General features: G+C 43.8%; 1 protein-coding gene across 4 annotated transcripts in view; it reads left to right on the plus strand.

The window, feature by feature from the left end:
- The window catches only part of FERMT2 (FERM domain containing kindlin 2), an 87298-nt gene that overhangs the window by 47247 nt on the left and 12471 nt on the right, over positions 1-27580 (plus strand). For 2 of the 4 annotated variants that reach the window (XM_081192416.1, XM_081192417.1), the window contains exons 4-12: positions 582-716; positions 12302-12334; positions 12949-13174; positions 13276-13378; positions 14540-14647; positions 16278-16412; positions 20213-20262; positions 23902-24026; positions 26996-27102. In XM_081192416.1, coding sequence (XP_081048542.1) covers positions 582-716; positions 12302-12334; positions 12949-13174; positions 13276-13378; positions 14540-14647; positions 16278-16412; positions 20213-20262; positions 23902-24026; positions 26996-27102 — 1022 coding nt within the window. The remainder of the gene's footprint in view (positions 1-581; positions 717-12301; positions 12335-12948; positions 13175-13275; positions 13379-14539; positions 14648-16277; positions 16413-20212; positions 20263-23901; positions 24027-26995; positions 27103-27580) is intronic. The other 2 variants (XM_081192418.1, XM_081192419.1) reach the window with 1 other exon arrangement.

Raw genomic sequence — 27580 nt, forward strand, 5'->3', positions numbered from 1 at the left:
TGGTGTTACAGTTTTTATCTGATTCAACAAAAAACTCAAAACAAATATTGCATAAGATTAAAATAAACAAGGGTGTTATACAAATTGCCTTGTTTGGTAATAAAGAGGGAGGGTAGGCTAAGCTAACCTAACCAGTGTTGTACTCAAAGATTTTGGAGCATGGCTCTCTGTGTAAATATATCTGAAAGATGCTATAATACTGCAACTAAGAGAACCAAATCAAATCAACTCCCCACTGTTCGTGGTGGGTCAGAATTCCTCTGGGGGCAGATGTCATTTCAGCTGAGGTTCTGGAATTGCCTGGTGAGAATGTTCTCAAAATCATATGCAGTTTGTATGACCTGTTGGCATGTAGATGTTGGCTATGTATTGAAGTGGCATAACAACACACACACACACACACACACACACACACACACACACACACACACAGTGCTAGATTGTTTTCCCTACCCAATTTTGTGTGAGTACGAAGTGGTTCCGGTTTACTTAAAAGTTTTTACAAATGCTTCAAACAGCTGCTGAGGTCCACAACAAGGATTGCAAGGATTAAACTATCATCTCCTATTCTTCTTTCCTAGACATCAGACATCCAGAGGAACTCTCCCTTTTGAGGAAGCCCAGAGATCCCACAAAGAAGAAAAAGAAAAAACTGGATGACCAGTATGAAGATGAGACACTTGAGCTGGAAGGACCATTAATCACCCCTGGATCAGGTGGAGCCTATATTTTGCTTTAGAGGAACAAGAGGAATAATAAGAGCTTGGGGAAGGAGAGAAGTATGGAGAGCGATGTAAACATGTCACTGGGTGGGTGGCTGGGAATGCTAAGGAAGAGAAAGTTTAGAACTGAAACTGGAGCAGGTGCTAAATGGAAAGATGCACAGTCACACCTAATCTCTTGATGGCCTTGCAGGAAATGGCCTTGCAGCTAAAATCTACAGAATTCATTGGGGAGCTGTATGCTGCTTGGTAATTAGACTCACCCTGTTCCACAATTAAGACAGTGGCACTGTGACAACTGCTAATCTGAGTATTGTGCCTAACTCACTGAGCCATTTGGCCTTGTGCATGGATAACAGTGCATTAGGTGCAGCGTCGAATTGGGGGACATCTCTTTGTATGTTCCCAAATCCCCCCCACACACACACCTGCTCATCATTTCTGCAGCCAATACAGTGGATAATAACTTAGCTTTGTGTCAATAGAAGTGCTAACTGTTTTCTGTAATAAGAAGCAGTAGTAGTTCTCCTTTCACCTGCCAGTGGATAATGGGAAGCTTAAGAACTTTTGTTTTTATCTGTATTTGTTGGTTTAATAGCACAGCCTGCAGATATATTAAAAAGTAGCCCTATGTTCTTTGCTGGCTGTCTAATAATGGATTCTTCCTACATACAAGCTATGACTTGGCTTGTTTATAGAGTTGGATAGGGTGCTTCTGAATGGAAGTTGTGAATTTGAAGACGATGGGACGTTTCCAGGCATTGCAGATATTTTGAGACTAGCCCTGGATTGAACAGCCCTGTTGTATGGATGTGACATTCTGAACACCCACGTAGTGTGGGTGATGGTGATACTGTCAAAAAATAGTAGTGGTGTTTGCCTATATCCCAGCCACCAAATGGAGCCCTGGGTGTTTAGCATTAAAATGCAAAACTGCAATAACACAACGTGTTTGAAATATTTTTAAAGGGGGACAATAGTTATTTTATCATTAAAACTGTATAGTACTCTGCTTTTAAAAATAAATTTCCAAACCAGATACGTTGGAAAAGGAAAGAATGCCCTAATGAGAAACATGCAGTGGATTCTCTGCAGTCTTCCTCATGTTTGAAAGGCCTCTGACAAAACACTGACATCTGGAAGGAACAAATTCGGCACTGAAAATTGCTCTGTTCTAAAAAGCTTTCAGATGCAACGCTGGGATCCGTCAACGTGGGGGTGGGGTTTGGTCAGATTGAGATTCTTGGAGGAAGTCTGAATTGTAGCTAGGACATGTACCTTTCAGGGCCTTGAATACCAACACTAAACTTCAAATTTAACACTAGGTTAAGTTTAATATACTGCTTTATAGGCACCCAGTGTCATAGGGGTGTGTTGGTGCAGTAATTGTGTCTTACCAGTTTCCAGCAGAGTGACTGCTAGGGTCATGGGTGCACCTGCTCTAAGCAACCCCATGAGGAATTGGTTCTTTGCATATCTCTAGCTTCTGGAGCCTTCTGTCCTGCCAAAAGCTGCCATCTAATTTTAATTGTGAGGCAGTGTGTGCTGGCTTGAAGACCAGCACCCCCTTCTTAGTTGGCAGCAGGAAGTACTGACATCAGACACTCGGAGGTGTGAAGAGGGCATGCTGGGGCCAGTCCCAAGGAACCCCTGTGGAGAAATGTCTAACAGATCATTTTACTGATGTAAACACAAGTAGTAACTTAATGCCTGAAACATCTTTCCTGTCTGGCTCCATTTAAAATGCCAGCCTCCTCATCTTAAGGGGCAGCTAGAGGTGTCATGTCCCTGTGAATGACTTCAAGTCAAACTTACTCTTGATTGCTGCTTTACTGCAGGATCATCTTCAAGTGAGTAAGGCTCCGCATGCTTGCTAGGAAGTCAGAAATCAATAGGACAGACTCCTGCCATTGTGTCACCAACCACAATTAGGTTTTTACATCTCGATATTCTTCCTTTGTCCCCATGCTTCTGAGCGTGCATACATAATTAAAGATAGCATCATAGAGCTTTCCAGTGTGCATTGATCCTTCCAAGAAATAATTAAAACTAAAAAAATTCTTAAAATTACAAGAGATCCAGTCCCTACATGCTGTTGTGAGAATTTAAAACATATGCCTTGCATAGTTTCCTGAAATTCACCCTATTTTGAGAGAATGGGAGTGCTTTGGAAGGGGAATTGCAAAACTAGTCTGTGTATTAGAACAGTGATTAGTTTGTTTTCTTTCTGAAAAGTTCTCCTTTCGTGTCTTCCCCCTCTTGCTTCATTTTCCTCATGTTCCCCTGTGCACATTTTTACTATTAGACAAGTTAAAAAAAACCCAAACCAACCCTACCTGTTAATCTAGAATTGCTCTTACCTGCCTCAAGTCCATTGAGTAGGTTCCCAGTGTAATTAAAACTGGCTATTGATTGTTTAGACATCATTGTTTAGAATGATTGGTTCTCTCCTTGGTTTTTAAAACCTATTTCTGTATATAGTATTCTCCATAGGGAAGGGCTGTACCTCAGCTGCAGAGCATGTGCTTTGCATTCAGAAAGTCCCAGGTACAATCCCCAGCAGGCTAGGAATGTCCCTGTCTGAAACCTTAGAGAGCCACTACCAGTCAGTCCAGTCAACCTGGAGGCTGAACTATTTTCTGTGTGCAAATCTTGTACCATGGAGCTGCAGCTCTAGGTAATCACCCCATCCATGATCTCCCATCACAGCTGTTCCAATTTCTGGATAGAAGATTGCCTGGATGGAAACCTGGTGGTGAGCAGCAGTGGGTTTTGTTCTGTTTTTTAATTATTGTTTTTTTAAGCATTAGGCAAATTCATGGAGGAAGCGAGCCATGTGAGTAAAACATGCTCGAGTCCCTCACTAACGCTGCATAGGTAAAGGCAAAGGGGCCCCTGACCATTAGGTCCAGTCGTGATCGACTCTAGGGTTGCGACGCTCATCTCACTTTATTGGCCGAGGGAGCCGGCGTACAGCTTCCAGGTCATGTGGCCAGCATGACTAAGCCGCTTCTGGCGAACCAGAGCAGCGCACGGAAACCAGAGCAGCGCCGGAGCGGTACCTATTTATCTACTTGCACTTTGACGTGCTTTCGAGCTGCTAGGTTGGCAGGAGCAGGGACCGAGCAACAGGAGCTCACCCCATTGCGGGGATTTGAACCGCCGACCTTCTGATCAGTCCTAGGCTGATTTTTCACCACCCCCACCTGTGGACAAGGGATGAGGAGGTGTTCTGCATGCAGTAATCATGCCAGGGTTGTGCGGAAGAGCAGGGGGTAAATGCACAAGCGCAACATCTGCTCGCAGTTGCTATGCAGATAGGAGAATGTCAACTTGTTGCACACCCCAAGGCATTATGTAAGATTCAGTTCCTTTTGCAGCAGCGCACTGTGGATTATTTTTAAAAAAATCTGCTCATGCCACATAATTTTGGTTCAGGGACACGATGTTTTGTTAAGTTGCCATGCCGTAGACAACGGTACATTCCACTCCACATACGTTACAGCAAGTCTTAGAATTGGATTCTGAGAAACATTAAAGATTTGGCCGGGGGATAATGAATGGTTTGCTACAACTTACCTTTGCAGCACTCCCTTCTTGCACACCTTGTTAGCCTAAGGATTTAATATACACTCGTATTCATACACAGTTCATTTAAAGGTAGTAATTTGGCCACTGGCATTAAGCCACAAGCCCGCCAGTCGCTCATTTCCAAAGAGCATTCTTCACTTTCTAGAATGAATAACAAATACATTCTTGCCAGTTACATACCTTCTTCCCGCCCACTGCAACCCAGTTTAAGGCCACGAACTTTTACCTGCCATGACTTCATTAAAATGAGTTGTTGATCTAGAATGAAATCCCACGCAGTCCCAGTTCCCTACGCGCCACAGTTGGTAACAGAGAGGGAGCTACTCTTTCACCACTGGCTAGCAGGTCAGAAATGCACTGTGACCAAGGGCATCCATGTGTATGCTGTGTATTCATTCGTACATCTGGGTTTCATGCAGCTTACTGAATTGCATAACTGTTTTGATTTGTATTATTTAGTGGCTGGAGACTCTGCACTTAACCTTAGGATAGAGATGTTATGTAGAAGACAACCCTCAACCGTGGAGGGGTAGGGTATGGGTCATTCCTGGGAGAGGGGGAAATCCTGATCATGGAAAGAAATCATTGTTTTTGTATGAGTTGAAAAAAATGATTTCAATTAATGGGAACTATATAAAATTACTTAAACATCAGAATGAATCTTGGATTCTGGCCATGTCTCTGCAGACCACACAAGAATTCTGGAGAATGTTGTCCATCCCTATCTTAAAATGTGAAAGTTCAGATGTTATGAATTTTGTTTACTAGGTTGCGCTATGTGTGTGTGTGTGTGTGTGTGTGTGTTTTCCTGCTTCTGTTGCTAATGGCTTGGATTCTTTGACCTGCTTAATAAGGGGGGGGGGGGTGTCAGGATTTCTCAACACTAGGTCTTCAGTCCTTGGGAGGATATTGCTCTCCAAGGATCACACTCTGGCTCACCTCCCCTCGCCTCTTCACCATTGTGGCTTTTTTGTTTTGTTTTATCACAGTGCTTCAAAGATCAGATAAACTGAAGGGAGCAATTTAGCAATCCTGCTTTGTAGTCTGTCCTCTCCTGCCCTTGGCATTCCTCCATAAAACCCAGAATTGTAAATAAATTGATTAGTTGCTTTGTAAAGAGTGTTTTTGCTCAAAATATGAGAGAGAAGCAAGATTTAAAAAAAAAACAAAAAACAAAATTCATTAATAGGGAGGAGAGAACACACACACACACACACACAGATTGTGGCACTTGGCTAAGTGTCATGACAAACACAGTTGAGTTCAGCATGAGACCTGCTATGCAAAGTGTCATTAAGGGCCAAACTAGATATCACACAGAAAACAAAGGAAAACAAGTCTTCCAGCATTGTTAAATGAAAGCATTGTGTGAGGCCACTGTCAGGACTGTAGGAGAGGATACCTAACCAGAGGAGAGAAGGTTGTATTTCTGTCTGGAATTGCATACACGTAACCCAGCTGCTTTTCTACTCAGGAGAAGAGAAAGGAGTAACTTTTCCCATGTTGGTGGAAAATAAGTTAGGTCTGTGGGGAGAAGATTTTGAGTGAGGGAAATGGATGGAGAAGGGAAGGTTGTTTAGGCAGCGAGTCTCTCCTTACTTCCCTCACTTCCTGATTGTAGCAGCTTCAGATTTAAGAGAGAGAGTTAAAACCACTGGGATATGGTAACATACCTCCAGTGCAATGTCTAGTTTCCCCCCCAAGAGAGAAAAATGGATGACTCTTTCCTATGGATCCAGACAAACCTGTAGAAGAAAAAGCCTTCCCCCTACGTGTCAGTCTACTGAGTGATTCTAAATTCACTGGCTATTGCTTTTCCACTGTGTTAACGGAAAAATCTGAGGGCTCTCTTGGACAAAAAGTAAAGACACCAACCAGGATAACTTGGAGCAAAACAGCAGCCTGTAGGCTTGGCCTTTATTGAACTGTTGCAACAGGGTATTCCCCTCACTCGCAGGAGAGAGGAAAAGACCCAGAACAATGGCCTGCAAGACCTTATAAAAACTTTTGAAATTCCCCTCCTCCAGGTCAAGCCCACCCCCAGAAACATCATGCATACATTACAGAAAGGAGGGGTTGACATCATGCATACATTACAGAAGGGGTTGACATCATGCATACATTACAGAAAGGAGGGGTTGAGGGAGGAGTTGTGGTGGTAACCTGAGTGTCCAGTCACCTGGCTTTCCTCCTTTCCCCCTCCCCATGAATACTTTCCAGGTGACAAGGAGGAGTTTGCAGTTTCCTGCCCCCAGAGGGAAAATCTGATTATTGTCCTTTGTTTCAGTCTGTGCTGAATCCATTCCCATATGCAAGTTCTTTGTCTTTTTTGATTGTCTTCTGTCTGGGATTATCAGGGGTGACATAGCAACTGGGCAGGGCTCCTGTGGATGTGCTGGTATGTTGAAGGGATTATGGCCGGACCAGAATCACCACCCCCCTTTGATAGTCTTTGTCATATGGAGTAAAATAAAAATGGAACAGTGCAAATCCGATGTATGGTTGATTTTTCTATGAATTTATAACAGAAATGTGGCGTATGTAATGTGTGAGTGTGTGTGTGTGAAGTTTGTACAAACAGAATGATTGGGGTGGGGGGGGTTCCTGCTACAACTGCAAAGCAGAGCATAGATAGAAGGACAGGGGAGTGTGATTTGCAAGCGAAGGGCAGCTGTGGTGGGGTTGGTGGCTCATTTGCTCTCCCCTGCAAATTCTCAGTATCCCTTCTTTGCAGTGAAGTGGAAGCCAAGATTCCGTGACCCATTTTTGCTCAAATTGCAGGTCAGCCCTCTGTTCTGGAATGCTGTTGATTCTACAGTTTCACCAACTAAGAACCCCTAGGCACTATACTTTTAAAGCAGAATCACAAATTTGTGTAAGGAGAATCCATTTGCCTCTTAGAGCTACTGTTCTCAAGAGTGGTTTATTAATTCTTCTTCCAGGGGAACTCCAAGAATTGTAGCTCTCTGATGGGAATAGGCGGTCTCCTAAGCACTCTCGGACCTGCAACAAGCTGCAGCTCCCAGGACTCTTTGTTTAAAGTTGTGTGACACAATTTTAGATGTACAGTGGACGCTCGGGTTGCGAATGTGATCCGTGCGGGAGGCACGTTCGCAACCCGCAGCGTCGCATCTGCACATGTGTGGATTGCGATTCATCGCTTATGCGCAAAGCGTGAATTAGTATTTCTGCACATGCGTGAGCGCCGAAACCCGGAAGTAACCTGTTCCAGTGCTTCTGGGTTCAGCGCGGTGCGCAAACTGAAAACGCGCAACCTGAACCATTTGAAACCCAACGTATGACTGTATTGTGCAGATGGGGGGGTCTAATTCTCCAAGTGGTTAATAAAGGACATAGAATTGCCACCAAATGAAATGCGGTAGCAGCAAGGGCAAAGTGTTAAAGTGTTAAGGATATTGTTTTAAAAGCTGCAAGAGAAAAAGGATACGGAAGAACCTCTATCGGTTTCAAGTAGCATGCGATTGCATTTGCTCTCATGTCTGTCTTAACTTGCCTGCTTTTGAAAGACTCCTTTTGCCAAAGACTGTTCTATTTTGTTTTGTTTACCCTTTTTTTTTTACTCTAGAAATTGTAATGTACATTGATAGCATTGTATTTTTTTTTAGAAAAACAATTTGTCAAGGAGGAATGCCTCTTAATTTCCAAGTGGGAACATTTCTAAAGCGAAAATGGGAAGAAATGGAATACTTGGGTTTTGTGCATAGGCATCTCATTTTGCAGCCGCAAGCTATTAAGCACTGCTTCTTTACAGCCTTCCTTGAAATAAATGCAGATTGGAATAATCAGTTGCACAGTGAATTGACTCCTGTGTGAGCTGCAGGATGGTTGTGCAGAAGCAGCTTGCTTCCTTAGAATCCCAGCAGCCTTTCTTGGTGGCAGTTGGATTCCAGTTGTCGTCGTCCTTCAGGCTCCAGTGATATCACACACCTGTTTTTGCCTGGGTTTTTAGTTTAGAGGAAAGGCAAGTACAAGGCAACATGATAGAAGTTTATAAAATTATGCATGGTGTGGAGAAAAGGAATAGAGAAAAGTTGTTCTCCTTTCATAACAGTAGAACTCGTGGACATTCAGAGAAGCTGAAAGTTTGAAGACTTAGGACAGATCAAAGAAAGGGCTTTTTCACGCAGCACATGGTCAAACTACAGAACTCACTCGTCTAGGAGGCGGTGATGACAACCACCCTTTAAAAGAGGATGGCACAAATTCATGGAGGAGAGGGATCTCAATAGCTACTAGCCAGGATAGCTATTCTCTGCCTCCACAGTTGGAGACAGCATTGCTTCTGAATGCCCGTTACTGGAAACCACAGAAGGGGAGAGGGCTGCTGTGCTCAGAGCCTCCTTGTGAGTTTGCCACAGGCATATGATTGGTTACTGTGAGAACCACATGCTGGAATAAATGGGCCATTGGCCTGATCCAGTGGACTGTTATGTTCTTATGTGTTCTGCATAAAAACCCTCTTCGTGCTGTAATAGAGCAATTTATGCACCAATTTAAAATGCTTGTACTGTTTCGTCCTAAGGCAGGGAGTGTGTGTGTGTGTGTGTGTGTGTGTGTGTGTGTGTGTGTGTTCGTTCACTAAAATCCAAAGCACCATAAAACACAGACAAGTGCAAAACATATGTAGAATTAAATAGCAGCCTGCCTCTTGAGCCCATTCTAAGCCTAGGAATTTGTTTTCAGTAACGCAACCGAACTAAGCTCAAAGCCCTTTCATAGAATCCAACCAGGTAAAACACTCAGAGGGTGTGGACCAGTGACTCCAGGGGGAGAGTCCAGGACCTAGAGAAGTTGGAGGGCTGTATTCTGGGCCCAAGGCATGAGATTTCTCACCCCTGGTGTCTATAAGCTGAACAGGTCTCTCCCACTCCCAGCTTGTATTCTCCATCTGTAAAATAAAAATAATGGCGACTTTCCTCACAGTATTGTTAGAAAAAATAGTTTACAATCCTTATATGTTATTAGATTTACAGCAGTGAATGAGAACTATGCTTCAGAGGAAACATTGTTGCAGGTGGGTGTGGGATTTTGGCTGTCCAGGTGTTGCTAAATTACAACTCCCAGCAGCCCCAGCATACATGGCTAATAGCCAGGGGTGATGGGAGTTGTAGTTCAGCAAAGGCTTTCCACACACCTACACTAGTGTGTTCTTCTAGTGGTAGTTAAATTCAGTTTCAGCTGTTCATTGCTTCTTAAAATCCACCCCTGCTGCTGCCTATTTACTCCACAGCTGAACAAATACTGAACTTAAGTCCTCAGCCACTGCTGCTCTCATATTCCAAATATATTTTGGGGTTCTTTTAGATCAAGCCAGAGGTGGCTTCGCAGTTTGCAGCTCTTTACAGAAACGTATATGTTACAAGGCCACCAGGTGTTGGGTGTGAGAGCGGGCGTTTCTGAGCCCCTTACACAACACAGAAGGGTTGTTAGAGGTCAAACTAAGCATGGCCATATTGGTAAGGTATGGTCCCTATATCTCAACTATGTCTATAGAAATTATGTTATTTATAAGATCTCCAGCCACTCAAGCTTACTTATGGAGAAACCACATCACAGATAGCTGAGACTTCGAAAACGCTTCCAATGATTCAGTATTAGGCAGTGCCCCTGCTCGACTTTTCTTTTTATATGTGATTAATATAAGCATTCAATAATCTACAGGTTTTGTTGGAATTGATCGGTGTTATTTTACTACAAATTAATAAAATATTCTGTTGAGAGAGAGAGAGAATAATTTCCGCTGGTGCTTCTGTCCTATTAAATACTTTTGGCACAAAATTGGCTTCTGCTTGTTGTGAGTGTATAGTACAAGTTCCTTTAGACTCCAATAGACTGGAGGTGCAAAGTTTCCAAATGATCCGAAGCTAATCTGGACACCCAGCAATTAAATAGATTTAAACTGATTGGAGCAGTGGCAGCACCATCTTAATGATGCACATGGGAAGCCAGCTCTCTGAATTTCTACTTCTGCTGTTAATAAGACCCTGGATCCTCTACTGCAAACAGAATCATTTTCTTTATTTAAGGAAGGTTTAATGTTAATGTTAGTGTTGGACTAGACTATCCAAGCAAACTCTAGCAAAAGTCTAGTGAAGCTTTCAGTTCTGTTGAGTGGGAGCAAAATGAACCATGAGAATTCCAACCCTTAAGGGTCTCAAGAGGCAAAATTTCTCACCCCCACCTTGTAGAAGAAGTATCACAGTCTACCTTCTGCCTACCCCTACCCTAAGGTGCATACCGTATTTTTCGCTCTATAAGACACACTTTTTCCCTCCAGAAATTAAGGGGAAATGTGTGTGCGTCTTATGGAACAAATGCAGGCTCCATGGCTTCAGCTAAAGCAACGTGAAGCCTCTGACAGGAGAAGCAAGACTCTCCAGACTTCAGGGATAGCCGCCTGAAGCCGGGAGAGCAAGCAGGATCGGTGCACACCGATCCCTCTTGCTCTCCTGGCGTTGCTTCGCTGGAGAGGTGCTGTGCAGCTTTCCTTCTCTGCGCAGCGCCCCTCCAGCGAAGCGGGAGGAGAAATGGAAGGGGCTCCGTTTCTCCTGCCGCTTCGCTGAAGGGGCGCTGCGCAGAGAGGGGGAGATTTTTTTTTCCTTGTTCTCCCCCTCTAAAACTAGGTGCGTCCTATGGTTGGTGCGTCCTATAGAGTGAAAAATACTGTACTTGCCTTATTGATCTCCCTAATAGCAGGAGGTGGGTCGCTGCATAAAGGAGGCTTAAACCAGGCTTTTAAATTTAACACAGAATAATGGCAAATATTCTAAAACTCTGAAGAATGAGCCTTGCAACACATGTATAGCAAGAGGTTATAAGAAGCTCACCACAAAGAGATTGTGCAGCTTAGACTCTTGTGAACTATTTTAAGAAGAGTTGGTTTTGAGCCTGGGGAGCAGCATGCTGAAATCCAGGCAGCCGTGTTTGTTTCTCAGAGTTCAGCCAAGAAAAGGGAAACTCTTTACTGCCTTCAGTGAGGGCTGCTTCAGATACTCATTTCTGAAGTGGTAAAGTCCTCATGCCGTGACGTCATCATCTTCATTTCACACGGAGAGTTTCTGTGCAATGTGCAGCTGTTACGTGAAAAAGTGAAAACTCAGTCTGTTTTTCAAGAGTTCTGCTATCCTGTGTATTAACTCAGTTGGCTGTGTGTTAGGTAAAAACTAACTGCTACAAATGGCTCCCTGCACAAAGTTGTATTGACACATAAGGATTTTTATACATTTAGAAATAAGCATCTTATATCTGATATAGGAACTTCCATACTCCCCCCCCCCCAAAAAAAAGATGCAGAGTCCTTTTCTTTGGTATTTATAAAGAGCAGCAGTCAGGCAGAATTCTTACCCAGTTGCTCAGTAAAAAAAGAAGAAGAAGGAAAGGCAAAACTATTTCCACTTTCCAGTGTTCTGAGTAATGTTTGCAAAAGCACTGAGATAATTGCCAAGCAAGGGAAGTAATGAATGGACTACTTCATTTCCTCCCATTGCGTGTATAGGCAAAAGATGACGAAGCAGGAGTTTTGTATTTCCTCCCTTGTCAGATAGAAGTAATACTGCTCATCTTGGCCAAGTCCTCATTTTCCTGGAGAACTGGGTGGAAATGGACTTACCCAGCCTGACAACAGTCTGCTCTAATTTCACAGCACTGATTTTCCAACATGGGCGCTTGGTGCTAAAAACACCGTTACAGGCGTGTGCTATTGATCTTTCAGATTTCTGCTGTTTTGCATTGTCACTTGATGCACATTGCCATTATAAAATTACTGCCTGTAGGCTTTATTTTACTGTTTCCCCTGCCATCCGGTGTACAGTTCAGACCTCTTCACATGTATCATGTGCTTAGTTGCACCCTTGAACATCTCTGCCTGTTTTTCACCCCTGCCTGTTTTTCACCCCTGCTATTCTTATTTCTGCTTCTTTCTGCGTCTTCATCTTACCTTCTGACTTACTTTCTTTCCTTCTCTGTAGGCTCTGATGTTCTTTACATCGGCCCAGTGAAAGGTGAGCCCTATGTGGGTAGGACTTCATCTCCTGTGACTTTTCTTTTGACTGTTTTCCTACCTCTCATCTACACGAGTCTGAAAATCCTCATGCAACAGGACGTTCTTAGTTTTTTGCTCTACTTATAAAGCATGGAAATGCAGTTCTGGGTCGTCTTTTCCCATTGAACAATTATTTAGGATATTGATATTGTTGCGAGATGCTTTGAGTTTGACTATGTTGTTGGAAAAGTGGCTTAGTAATATTAAACAAAAATACTGTTTTGATTTTAGCATTATATCAGAAGCAGAGCCCTAGAAGCATCAGTTACTTACACTCCTGCAAGCAGTATCTGCTTTATGATAATGTGAAGTACAGATTCACAGATCATGGGGAAATGTATGAACTCCAGTGAGCATCTTGAGATGCAAGTTCTTGCTTTTTGTGATATGCTGGAAATGGGAGCCAAATTTGCCTGTCATTCAAACTCCTGTGCTCCCTTCTCCTTGCACACTTAAATTTCTTTGCGGAACTCTTCGCTTGTCTATTTGTCTATTTGTTCTTCGTCCAGTGAAACAAAATGCTATCTTTTATTCTGATGATAACTTTGTTCTAATTCTCTTCTCTCAAATTAGGAAGCATTTATTCAAGCCCAGGGCTTTATAGCAAAACCATGACGCCAACTTACGATTCACATGATGGGAGCCCTTTGTCGCCAACTTCAGCTTGGTTTGGAGATAGTGCTTTATCAGAAGGGAATCCAGGTATACTTGCCGTCAGCCAGCCCATCACCTCCCCAGAAATCTTAGCCAAAATGTATAAACCACAGGCGCTTCTGGATAAGGCCAAGATCAACCAGGGGTAGGTTTTAAAAGCTTATTTAAGCAGCTTATATTTTGAAGAAGAAGGGGGGAAATGTCATTTGAAATGACTAAGCCAGCACTTTCTTTGTGTGTTGGCAGGTGGCTGGATTCTTCAAGGTCACTTATGGAGCAGGATGTGAAGGAGAATGAAGCCTTACTTCTTCGGTTTAAGTACTACAGCTTCTTTGATTTGAATCCTAAGGTATAATGCTATGTGTGCTGGGATATCTTCTGCAGGATTTTCAGTGTCTGTGATGGAGAGACAGAAAAGGGCATGCATGACACATGTACCGTAAGGCAGGGAAAGGAGCCAAAATGTTCTAAACCCAGTAATACTGCACAGGCTCGACGGCTCTGCAATTCTTGCCTGCTTAGAAGCTGAATCCATACCAATAGCACGGTTGCGCTTCATGTTCTAGAGAGGAAATGCTGATTCTGCATATGGATTTAATTAAGCTAGTGGAATAATTTGGTATGTGTCTTGTGAAAATTAAATTTTTATTTTTCCAATATTCAGGCTAGCAATGAATTTTGACCCTTTGGGGGCATAACTGAAGTGACAGAAGGCAAGGCGGGGGGGACAGAGAGTGATTTTGAATTAGACAAACAGAAACTTGTGGCTTCAGGAAGCCTAGGAAAGGTATTATCTGCTGGGCTCCCTCTCCTTATGGCAGTGGTGTCCAAACTTTTTTCAAAGAGGGCCAGATTTGATGAAGCGAAGGGCCGGCCAAAGTTGTTGCTCTTTTTTAGGATTGAAGTTGTTTTATGATTTTACCCCAAAGTTGTTGAGCTTTTTAAAAGGATTTTACCCCCGGAAATAAACTGCCACAGGGGCCGGATTAAACCGACTGGCGGGCCGGGTTAGGCCCCCAAAACGGATTTTGGACATGCCTACCTTATGGAAACTGGAACAGTCATAATCTGATGGGCAACCCAGCTCAAACTTTTGCAGAACTGTTAGGTAATGAATGACTGTTTGGTGACACTAATTCATCCTACTTATATCTAGAAGCACCACTAGTTAACCAGTGTTGATAGAACAAAGACAGAAGGCTTAATTGCAAATGAGGCTGGAAAATGTGTAGGATTGGGCAAACAATTTGAGCAGATTTGGGATAGCTGGTTTCTTTGTGATGTCTTTCCTTTATAGCAGTGGGGGTGACTAATGGCTGGAGATACTGTATACTAGCTCCCTTGTAGGCTGGAAATTTTCTTTGGTATTTCAGACTGATGCAGCAAATAGAAACGAAGGCATTCAAAAGCCTTAATGATTTGACAGGATTTTATTACTTGACTACAAAAAGCTATGTGCTATAATCCTTAAGCAGGGTCCTGTACAAATGATATGGTCATGTCCCCATAGTACGATGCGATCAGAATCAACCAACTCTATGAGCAGTCGAAATGGGCTATTCTTTTGGAAGAAATAGAGTGCACAGAGGAGGAAATGATGATGTTTGCAGCATTGCAGGTGAGTGGAGATGCTGTAGGTCCAAATCTCTGAACTTTTAATTTTTGCCATCTTAACGATACCTTTCTCTAGAAAGTATTAGTGCCTCTGACATGCTGACTGAGCTTTGTGTCTTGCCCTATATTTTTTTCAGTGGCTAGAATTGTTTGTTCTGACAGATCTTGGCTTCTTCTCCATTTTTTAGGGTTTACTTGAACCTTTTTAGGTGATTTCAAAATAATTTTCCTCCTTGTTATGTCTCAAGCAAAGGAATTTGGATTCTTTTTTGCAAACATGTTTGTATCCATCTTTCCTTTTTTGTTGGCTTTTAAGCAAATAACAAGTACATTAGGTTACTGAACCACAGGGTTCTGGCACTGAGCCTCTCAGACAGCTGGTGATAATCCCTGGGTTTCCCAAAAATACATTCTACCCTCCTTCTCTAGAATAGGACACAGTTTGCCATTTTTGGCACACACAATACAGGCCATATAAACAGATTTAATTTTTTTAAAAAATAAAATATTTATTAAAGTTTCACAAATTATATGAACAAACACAACAATTCAAACAAACACACATACAAGAAAAAACAAGCATAATTTCAAATCCTTATTTTCTTAAAACTTACTTCCCCGACCTCCTCATACCGTCCCTTTCTGCATTCCAATTTCAACATATAAACAGATTTAATGCCAACTCAAGTCCCCTTCACACTTTATTCCCTTGAAGGGGGCATCACATCATAATTATTTCAAGTGAGGGCATTCTCCTATAAGTGTCCTTTGTATCTGATATGCTGCCTGGCTCTTTCAAAGATATGTTTCCAGAGTGGTTTAACAATCCATCTCTTTCCCCAGGAAACTCTGGAAACTGTAGTTCTGTGTGGGAAATAGACCACAGCTATTGTGCAGGAAAAAACCTAAAGTTGTAAGGCCTAACATTTATGTTTGAGACCTTCAAGTAACTTGTTAAGAGATACGTATAATACTCACGGAGCTACAGTTCCCAGACATCGCTGGGAAATAGGGATTACTAAACCACACTGAGATTTTTATCTCTGTGAGGAGGTCTCCTAACAACTCTCAGCTCCCTTAACAAACTACATTCCCCAGAACTCGGGGGGGGGGGGAGCCATTACTTTTTGTAGTGGTTTGATACTTGTTCATATTTGTACTGCAGATGAGACCATGGGCATGTCCATTAACTTCAGGGGGTTTACTCTGAGTAGGACTAGTGTTAAATACCTCTGTAAATTGGTAGTTGGAATTAACATGACGGTAAAGAGATGCACCACATTTGCCATCTTCTGGAAGTAGAATTGGTCTTTTAAATGACACACACACATAAGATCACCAAGCTCTGAACAGGTCACAAAGATTTTGGTACCTTTTGGTCTTGCCAATATAAATTGGAGAGCTTCAATTGGAGAAGAAGTTTAGCACCACCCAGTAAGCTCCACACCCTTAATATACTACACAGTAGCTTCCCAGGAAAATGTCAGGCATGAATGTTACCTTGCAGAAAAAGCTACTCCTCCCCACCCGCCCTGGGAGTTCTTTTGAGGATTTGGTTACGGCAATCTTCTCTTAGCCGAAGTGCAGTTTCATTTACAGTCATCTTTATTTGGCTCTTTACTCCTTTCTTGCAGTACCACATCAATAAGCTGTCCATCATGTCATCTGAAAATCACTTGAACAACAGTGACAAAGAGGTTGATGAAGTTGACGCTGCCCTTTCTGACCTGGAGATTACTCTGGAAGGTGGGAAGACATCCACAATTCTGGTAAGGGCAGGAAGTGGGAGCTTCAATCTTGACCTAAAGAGCACATCTCTGCCAAAGCATTTGAGGCTGGCAATCTGGAAGAAAACGTGCAATTGAGTGGATAGGCCTAAATGAACATTTTGAGAGAAGCTCTATCTGTAAATGAGAAGCAGACTTCCCACAGTGAAGAAACAGGCTAAAGACTATGCGGTTTTATAACTCTAATTCAGAGATGGGAACATGTGTTCCTCCAAATATTGCTGCATCATCCCTGACATCTGGAGGGCCACAGGCTCCATACCCCTGCTGTAATGTCACTGATCATCTACAGTGGATGGGCTGACTCAACAGAGAGCAGGCCAGCAGCTCCCTCTAGCAAACAGTCAGAATGGAACAGGAAGCAAGACCCCTGGATTCCCTTGCAAGAGTCTCCATTGAATCAGACATCTCCTGCTTTCTTTGTTCTCTTACAGACCTGTTGTTGTGATGTAATAAGCCAGAAATGCATTCCATGCGAAATTTTCTCTGGCACAAGTGTTGTTGCAATGGGTGGGAGCTCTGCACCAGTTGTGCTTTTGCACAACTCCATTCGTTTCAGCGAAACTTGGGCAGGAGACTTTTGCACTTAGGAGTTATGTTGCTCACAGTAAACACTGCAGATCAGAAACTTGATGCAAGAGCACGAGTCTCTTTTGGGTTCATTTATACAGCCCAGCGTCATTAAAGAGTGCTTATTCTGAGAGACCCGGCACTGCCAAGGAATTCCAAGCATGTCGTTCTGCCAAGCACATCCCTTGTGGACCAACTTGGATTGCTCATAGGTTGCAGAGTCTCTGGAACTGCAGATTTCACCCTCCAGAGATAAGCATCCTGCTCTCATATATATTTTTTTACATGATTGCTTATGCTGGGATGCAACACAAGTCTTTGATGTTGCCTATCTTTCAACTTGGTTCAGTCTCTCATCTCAGCCTTTTAAAATGTGTAAATAAATCAGAGGAAGGATATCAAGATTACTGTGTAAAACAGGAGAATCTGCAGAAGTTTTAATGGAAGTTACCCATTTAGCCCTGCTGCCTGTGGTGTAAGGATTTCATCCTCTTTAGATTATGGAGCATACCTGTTAAACTTTCCTGTCCTAGCACAGGGGTTCTTTCCTTTTCCCCATATCTTTCCAGCAAGCTACTTAAATGCCAACTGAGCAGTGTTAAGTGGGACTCATTCTTGTCTCGGTCATTGGGCCAGACGTATCAGTGCAAAGTGCTGGGGTCTCTTAGAGAGGCCCAGGCAAGAAGAAACAAGCAAAGTGCAGCGGAAATCAAGTCATTACCTATCGACTTGCAGCAGAGTTAATCAAAAGAAAAATAACAGAGAGCTGCAGAGACATCAACATAAAACCTAAATAATGTGGGGTATGGGGAGCCCACCATATAGTGTTCCTCTCATTGAGTAATCTGAGGCACAAAAACTGGATGATGTGGCAAGATGATAAGGAATTCCAGGCATCCATGGGCAGACCTTGGTAATATAGCACCCTGAGCGAAGCCAAAATGTGATGCCCCCCCCCCCCAAGCCCTTGCACTGTCTTCCCCAAACTGGGTAAGCGAGCTTTGGGAAGAAAGCGCAGGGGCTCTGGCAGAATCCTAGAGCCCTCCCACCTCCTTCCCAAAGCAGGGCAAGCACTTACCAGGCTTTGAGAAGGCGGGCACCCCTTTGACTTGGCACCCAGTGGGGGGAGGGACTAGTTGTGCTGCCCTAAATCAGGCACTGAATCATTCACCCAGTTCATCGGTTCGCTGCTGAGTTTCAATAGTTTGTTCTTTATCAGAGGATACAATTTAAATGCAGGCACACGCTTTCCTGAAGACTCATTTGAAATGATCCCTGCTCTTTCTGTTGCTGTAAAGTTACTGCCTCCACTGGGAAGACTCATCTCAGACACTGAGAACTCTTCCTACAGAAGCATGTGCATATTTGGACAGATGGGGAAAGGAAATTAGCTGTTGGCTAAGCAAAGCTCTGCATGCAACTCTGGAATGCCTTTGTCTTGAAATGCAAGAGCCATTGGAATCTGTGTCCATTCAGTTCTGCAAGTTTGAGGAATGCCCATTCCAGTAAAGGCAGGATTCTATTGGCCTGAGCTTCTGATTCCTCAGCAGCTGAAAGAGAAGGAGCTGTGTATAGTGCCCAAGGGCAGAGGAGTGGATTGGAAGTCATTTATAGCTTGGGAGGCACAGCTGCCATTCTCTGTTGCAAAGCAAGGTTCACTCTGTTACAGACAGTCATCAGCTGTGGGGGGCTGACCTCAGTCTGGAATGGTCTACGTTTTTTTGCTAGATTCCCACATGAGTCCTTCTCAGGTGTTAATGCCTGAAGAGGAAATATCAGTGTGTTGGGGGCATGGAGTGGAACATGCTAGCCTCACCCCCAAGGTTTGCATCCCTGCCCACTTATCCCAGACATTTCCATGCTGAGCAGAGAAGTTCCAAAGGGGCTCCCAGTTGAGCAGAGACTTCTACAGCTGCAGGCAGAAGGCCCACTTCAAACCCTCCTTGCTCCAATAAAGAAGGACTGGGGCTAAATTAGTAGGCCTGGGCCACATGGGACCACCACATGCAACCCTAGACCTTCTACACACAATGAGATTTCCCCCTTAGGCACATCACCTGAACAGGCCATGATCTTGTTTTAAAAGGCAAGAGAGAATATTTTAACATGGACTCGGTATGGATAAATAAAATTATTCTGAGCCTATGCAGTTCCCCCGGGTCATGTGGCCAGCATGACTAAGCCACTTCTGGCGAAACCAGAGCAGCGCACGGAAACGCCGTTTACCTTCCCGCTGGAGTGGTACCGATTTATCTACTTGCACGTGCTTTCGAACTGCTAGATTGGCAGGAGCTGGGACCAAACAGGAGCTCACCCCGTTGCGGGGATTTGAACCGCCGACCTTCTGATCGGCAAGCCCTAGGCTCAGTGGTATGAATATAATACCGGTCTTGAAAGACCTACAGTGGCTCCCAGTACGTTTCCGAGCACAATTCAAAGTGTTGGTGCTGACCTTTAAAGCCCTAAACGGCCTTGGTCCAGTATATCTGAAGGAGCGTCTCCACCCCCCATCGTTCTACCCGGACACTGAGGTCCAGCACCGAGGGCCTTCTGGCAGTTCCCTCATTGCGAGAAGCCCAGTTACAGGGAACCAGGCAGAGGGCCTTCTCGGTAGTGGCGCCTTCCCTGTGGAAGACCCTCCCACCAGATGTCAAAGAGAACAACAACTACCAGGCTTTTAGAAGACATCTGAAGGCAGCCCTATTTCGGGAAGCTTTTAATGTTTGATGTATTATAGTATTTTAATATTCTTTTGGAAGCCGCCCAGAGTGGCTGGGGAAGCCCAGCCAGATGGGCGGGGTATAAATAATAAATTATTATTATTATTATTATTATTATTATTATTATTATTATTATTATTATTATTATAATACTGTACTGCACTGGAAAGTTAAATAGGAGCCTGTCTTTCTTGCTTAAAAGCATCTGGAAAAAAATAGACCATTTAGCCTCTCCAAAGATCTAAAACAACACAGTTTTCTAGCTGGCCATCCATAGCCAGAAAGTCCTTGAAGTTTTGTTGCTATAATTGTTTTTTTAATTGAATCAGGTCTTTTCTTGTTCTTCCTACTCAAGCAAGGATGCTGCCTTTTTGAAGCAACCCTGCAAGCATTTTAATAAGCTGAATTGCTGTCCCCAAAGCATTTCCCCTCCCAGTACTGATTCTTGATTCTGGCACATGAAACACACAATGGCTGATGTCTTGTTTTCAGGGTGACATCACTTCGATCCCGGAGCTTGCCGACTTCATTAAAGTCTTCAAGTAAGTATTGGCTGGAAATCCTGGGAGTGCAGCAAAGATCAGCGAACCTTAATGATAAAAATTGCATTGCTTCTTTCCTAGAATCTCTAGGGGCTCCCTCTGCTTGGCTTTGAAACCTGAAGCAGCCTCTACCACATGTACTTAGGAAGTAGATTTTTTTTAATGTTACAGATGGCTTAAACATCTTATGCACTCAGCCCCTGGATTTATTTTCACTGCCAGGGCTTGACAACTAAGAGTATCTTTGAGTATGTTTATTATCCATCTATGTGCTCATGAAGTCCAAGACAGGCACAGTGGTACCTCGGGTTACATACGCTTCAGGTTACATACGTTTCAGGTTACAGACTCCGCTAACCCAGAAATAGTGCTTCAAGTTAAGAACTTTGCTTCAGGATGAGAACAGAAATCATGCTCCAGCGGCGCGGCGGCAGCAGGAGGCCCCATTAGCTAAAGTGGTGCTTCAGGTTAAGAACAGTTTCAGGTTAAGAACGGACCTCCGGAACGAATTAAGTACTTAACCTGAGGTACCACTGTATTGGAGTAGTATTTCAAGCTATGCAATTATAACTGCAGCTAATCTCTGCACACTGATCAGGTTCATATACTGTACTTGTGTGTGATTTGAAGTGTATGAAAACATCAGTTGTGGTGATTGATTTGGTACCTGCAATCCATCCCTCAGTGCTAAATAAATAATGCCAGAATTGTACATATGTCTGTGCGTGAAGTGACCCATTGTTCAAATTTATGGGTTGGATCCAATGCTGGTCCTACTCAGAGTAGACCCATTTGAATTAATGACCCTCAATGAGTCATTTCCATTCATTTCGGTGGTCCTGCTCTAAATTGGGAATAGCACTGGATGCAGCCAATGGCTTCCATCTTGGAGGATAAGAACTGCAGAATGGTTTTAGACCCAGCATCTTACGTTTTAGATATTAAAACTGGTTCAGGTCCTTTACTACTCCTTAGATCAGTAGCTGGTGCTGAAATGTTTTCTGTGATGGAGTTCACCCTGGCAGCCATCCCAGCTGTCCTAAAATTAGGGACTGTTGCGTAGCTTGAAATATCACTCCAGTACCTTCCTTGGACTTCATGAGCACATAGATGGATAATAAACAAGCTTGATTCTGGCCAGTTTGCTCTATTTAAGCTGCCAGAAAACACCAGCTTTAGGCTAGCTGTGCTATTCTTTAGTCAGATTTATTTTGATTTTTAAATAAGGCTTTTTATTTGGAGGGGGGGAGGAAGAGTATTATCTTGGATCAGGGCATGTGGAAACTGGAAACAGTTGTGTCTGGACTTTGACTAATGTCTTGGCAGCCTTAGTCGTCTATTGCAAGCTAATACCCACCATACTCTGGACATGACAGGAATCCAGGAATTGGTTGTATGTGTAATATAGCGAGGTATGTAGAGGAAGTGGAGAACAGTTGTTTGCAAGGCAACACATTAAAACGTGGGCTGCTTTCTGGGTTATTGGCGGTCCCCAGGAAGTCCTAGTCATCCTTGCAGTGGGTTATAGGTAGCTGCTTCTCCATCCCCACCCCGATTCTTTTCATATTGTGGGGTGGGGAGACGCTGAACTGCCTTTCCCTTTCGTTTCCTGGGCATTTCCTTTTGTTGTAAACACCATCAGGCAACCTGAGACTTATCAGAGAGCTGCAGTTTTAAAGTGGAAGCCAGCGTGGTGCTGGCAGAATGTTGGATTTAGATGACGTGGGGAACCTGGCTTCAAATGACCCCTTCTCTGTGAAACTTGCTGGGTGATGTGGCAAGTTGCATGCTCTCTGCTAAACTTAGCCCTCAGGGTTGTTGCAAGGATATAACAGGCTAAACACTTTTGAGTACAATGCCCTAGAAAAAGAGTGCGCTTAAAATCTGGCTTTTTGTTGTTGTTTTTTTAAGTGAGCAGCAAGATTCAGAAGAAAAAATATCAGGCTGGGCCCACTGTAGATTTCTCCAAAGACCAGGAAGTGTGTACAGTGGTGCCTCGCAAGACGAAAATAATCCGTTCCGCGAGTCTCTTCGTCTAGCGGTTTTTTCGTCTTGCGAAGCAACCCTATTAGCGGATTAGCGCTATTAGCGGTTTAGCGGCTATTAAAGGCTTAGCGGCTTAGAGAAAGGGGGGGAAAGCGGGGAAAAATCGGAACACTCGCAAGACGTTTTCGTCTTGCAAAGCAAGCCCATAGGGAAAATCGTCTTGCGAAGCAGCTCAAAAACGGAAAACCCTTTCGTCTAGCGGGTTTTTCGTCTTGCGGGGCACCACTATATTTGGGGCATGTGGAATGGGTAATCCTTCTTGCAAATGGCCAAAAGGCCAGCATGGGGATGAAGTAGGACCTTGTTTGGTGCTAAAACAAAAAGCTGCACTGGAGAGCAGGAACTGGAGGCAAATGCCTATGCCTCTGTTGAATCACAAGTGCAATAAGAATAAACAGCAGCAACAGCAGCTGGCAAACATCCTGCCTTCCAAGAAACCTATCCACGTTGATTTATTACTCAAGCAGTTTCTGCACAACTGCAGCAGGGTTCTGGAATCTGCTGCTACTTTGCCTAGAGTGCTCTGGTTTGTGAGGGGCCTAGTCATTGCCAGCCCATGCGGATTACAAAAAACCCACAGCTGAGTTGCACCACATATTACAGGGTAGGATTCATCAACCTGGTGCTCCTCTGCTCTTTTTGGACTACAACTCCCATTTGCCCCAGCCAGCATGGCTGTTGGGATTTGCCGTCTAAAATAGCTGAGGGGTATCCGGTTGATGGAGCCTGGAAAATGCAGTTCAACACCTGACTATAGCTATGCGTTGCAGGGGAAGTTCAGTAACTGCAGATATAGAGGTATTTGCTTGCTTGCTTGCCCCAGTCACTCTGGGCAGCTGCCAACAAAAAATAGTAAAAACACAACACAACATCACACACTATGACTTAGAATCGCAGAGACTTAGAATTGTAGAGTTGGAAGCGACCCCAATGGTCATCTCGTTGTCTTCTGTGTGAGCTGGTACTTTCACACATGCACACTGAGGCTTATGCTGATGAGTTCCCCTCCAAAAAATAAAATAAAGAAGGTGGGTAGAAAAGAATATCAAGTCAATGGGGCAGCTGCATGGTTGACCATTCATATGGAAGCCCCAGTTGGCATGGGATGGTTATCTGTATGTAAGCAGGCAAGCTCATACCATTCCTCTGTCACATAATTCAGCGTTGATCCCTGATGAAAACATGAGCCAAGGCAATGTGTCCCTTTTGTATACAATAAGCCCGCAACTTAGCCAGGGGTTCCATTCTGGGGATTGCGCCTAAAACCAAAATTGCTCATACTCAAAACATATTGGGTTCAGTGGTGGGTGACCAAAGTTGTTTTTTTCTGAGACCCTCCTCCATTTTTTGTTCTTGTTTTTTGCTGTGTGCATAAAGCTGAATAAGGCACATAAAGTGAAATGCACGTAGGCTGCGGGCTTTCTGTAATCTTCACAGGAACGGTGGGAACCATTATACATGGTTAGGCGGAGGTTATCATTCTGCCACCATTTCAGATTTAGTTTCTGGTGATCACTCTTGGACTTGAGTTGCATGTGATACATGCTGGGTGCAAACATGGTTTTTCCTCATATTCATATTAATTGCTAACAGGCCAAAGAAGCTGACGCTGAAGGGTTACAAGCAGTACTGGTGCACCTTCAAAGACACATCTATTTCCTGTTACAAGAGCAAGGAAGAATCCAATGGGACTCCGGCTCACCAGATGAATTTGAGAGGTAAGAAAAGGCAAGCAGGGTTTTTCTAAAATAGTTTTTCGATTGGGTTTTTTCAGAGAATTGAGGAATATAGTCAAGCAACACAGAAAACACCATAATAAAACAAAGCAATACTTTCTGTGTGTACATTTATAGCGGGGTGGGGCGGAGATGGGGGGAATGTGGCTGGCAGTCAGGGAATACATGCAATTTTGGTATACCTCTTCCCATTTCACCTCCAGTGCTGCATTTCTGGTTCGTTTGTTTGTTTTTAAATTCTGCAGCACTTAAATAAAAGTGATCAAGGTGTCTTTGCTTGCTACCTAGATGGGCAGAAGAACCCTGGTCTGAGCAAGGGCATAAACATTCCTTTTTGCTTGTTATGCAATATCATCCCACTGGGAGATGCGTTCAGCAGCTACTTCACCCCTCTGTCATGTCATACTGTTTTGTTGTAGGCAGGGAAGAGGCCGTCCTGAAGGCTGTCAGAATTGATGAAAGCTACGTTGGCCATTGTGCCACATTAATGACTTTTAGAGGGTTTAGTTGGCTCATGGCGTAGAATAGCATGGCTGTGTCCCCATTTCCCAAGCAGATGATGCTACTGCTTTATCTGCCACAAACAAACCCTTGTATGTGTGGCTGTAACAAGCAGAGTCCCTACAGAATGTTCTGCTGCTGGTCTGAAAGCAAGACTTCATTCTGCATAAGTAAATTAGAGAGAGAGAGAGAGACTTTACCTGTTCTTATTTCTATCTCTGTCAGGAAAAGGGGGAATCATAATCATAATCATAATGCAATATGCAATATGCAATATGTATGCTCCCAAATTAACTACGTAAAGGGTAAAGCAAATTGCAATGAGGAGCTTTTAGAAGACATGAGAAAAAACAATTTTTTGAGAAACAAAATCAGTGCTACTTTGTCTAATCAAAACTAAGCTATTTTATTATCTAATAGCATTTCCTGATTTTAAGCACACACCCCATCCCTTTCAGTATGCAGAGACATTTATTCAGATACCATTTGCAAGGAATTTCTGCTGCATCTGACATTCCTAAGGCTACCAGCTCTGCTTGTATTCAGCAGTAAAGTATTCCAGCTTGGAGGGTTGTGAAAGAGGCATGGCTGACATCCTTTAAAAAAAAAAAAAGCCTTTGAGGCAGAAACGGAGAGAGGCTGCCAAATGACCTCAGACTATAGCTACGAGGATGTGTTCTGGGGAAGGGAAGCCTGGAATACCTTTTTGGGAGCTTTTGAACAAAGCTGCTGCTGCTGACTGAATTTTAAAAGAATTCTTTAGGAGGAGCTGAAAAAGGACTAAAATTGCATTCACTGCTTCCAAGAAAAGCGATTTCTTTTAAGAATCCCACTGCTTCCATCTCTAGAGGAGGGTTGTGTTAAAAGCTGCAGCCCTGAAGATGGTGCCCACATTCATCAAGATCCACCTGTACATTGGGGTATTCTCACCATTTCAGATAAGGGACACGGGTGGCGCTGTGGGTTAAACCACAGAGCCTAGGACTTGCTGATCAGAAGGTCGGTGGTTCAAAACCCCGTGACAGGGTGGGCTCCCGTTTCTCGGTCCCTGCTCCTGCCAACCTAGCAGTTCGAAAGCTCGTCAAAGTGCTAGTAGATAAATAGGTACCGCTCCAGTGGGAAGGTAAACGGTGTTTCCGTGCACTGCTCTGGTTTGCCAGAAGTGGCTTAGTCATGCTGGCCACATGACCCGGAAGCTGTACGCCGGCTCCCTCGGCCAATAAAGCGAGATGAGCGCTGCCGAGTCGGCCACGACTGGACCTAATGGTCAGGGGTACCTTTACCTTTACACCATTTCAGTAGTGTTCGCCCCACCCCCACCCCAGCACTGATTAAAACAGTGTTTTAAGTTCTCAAATTTGAACATTAGCAATAGCAGAGAAAATTGCACATAAAATCCAGGGTATGCAAGAAAAACTACAAGCATTTTACGCCACCTGGCAGAACTTTATTCCATATGCATCCAGCAAAGACTTACGAAAAGGACACAACAGCTGTGGACATTTGGCAACTTTAATGTATGCAGCTGGAACTTTTTGTGGCTTGAAGAAGTCATGCTGTACCTTGTATATATATATTGCATTGGTCCTTTTGCTGTATTTCTCCCCTTCCCTTTCCTGTGTTTTTGTACTGCATTCTTTTTCTTTTGGATAAATAAAATTAAAAATAAGCAAACCTCACTTTTGAGATCAAAAGGTGGGGGTAGGGCATCCACGCCAGAGACTGGAGTGTCCAAGCAGGCTCACCTGCCCGCCCCCCTTTTCCTTCACAAGTGGTCGAATAATAGTCCATTCTTACGAATATTGGGCCATTATTATGAATAAAGGTTAAAGGTACTTCTGACCTGTCCAGTCCAGTCCAGTCAAGTCCAGTCGCGGACGACTCTAGGGTTGCGGCGCTCATCTCGCTTTACTGGCTGAGGGAGCCGGCGTTTGTCCGCAGACAGTTTTTCCGAGTCATGTGGCCAGCATGACTAAACTGCTTCTGGCAAAACCAGAGCAGCACGCAGAAACGCCGTTTACTTTCCCGCTGGAGCGGTACCTATTTATCTACTTGCACTTTGACGTGCTTTCGAACTGCTGGGTGTGCAGGAGCTGGGACCGAACAACAGGAACTCACCCCATCACAGGGATTTTAACCACCGGCCTTCTCATCGGCAAGCCCTAGGCTCTGTGGTTTAGACCACAACGCCACCCGCGTCCCATACTATTATGAACAGTAGGCCATTATTATTTTGCTCTGTGCTTTCCACCCTGCCTCAGTTTCATTCACAGCTGCTTCTGTGTCCAAATGGGAATCCAGGAACGAGTCGTTCCATCCCTTCCCATGATTGTTATCTGCTAATAGCGAACCCAAAACCAGACTTCTTCCTGCGTCGTGTAGTGTAACACATTTTATCTACCCCCCACATCCTTATGCAGAGTATAAAACCTTGCTCTTTTTTATTGTAGGGTGTGAGGTGACTCCTGATGTCAACATCTCTGGCCAGAAGTTCAACATCAAACTTCTGATCCCCGTGGCTGAAGGCATGAATGAAATTTGGCTCCGTTGTGATAACGTAAGTTTGCATCATGGGGATTTGTCACACGGTAGCTACTGCACGTGCTTATTTGTGAAGAGTGAGTAGGGGGTGAGCGCTGCAGGGCTCTCCTGGGAACCACAAAATTATGGGACTGGCTGGCCCTGCATATGGAGCCTTATGGACTTGGAGGCTGTGTTAACTAGGGTACTGTAGCACCCAGTTTATTTTATGTGCAGTTTGCTTGCAGGTGCATTTGTTTCTTTGAACCAACTGAAAACAGGCAGCTGAAACACCAAAACAACAGTGCCCTTGAGAGTCAGTATCCAAGGCCTATCTGAACAGAGTGGTTTTGTCTGTAGGCCTTTGAGGGAAGGGGTTAAGCAGGCCTCCTCAAGAGAGGGAATTCCAGAACCTGGACACCACCAACAGTGAGGCCTTGTCCTCAGTGGCAGGCCACAAGATGAGAGCCTCCCACAGAAGTTTTTAACAGGTGGGAAGAATCATAGGGAACAGG

The sequence above is a fragment of the Podarcis bocagei genome, assembly GCF_964188305.1.
Source record: "Podarcis bocagei genome assembly, chromosome: 1".
Lineage (NCBI taxonomy): Eukaryota > Metazoa > Chordata > Lepidosauria > Squamata > Lacertidae > Podarcis > Podarcis bocagei.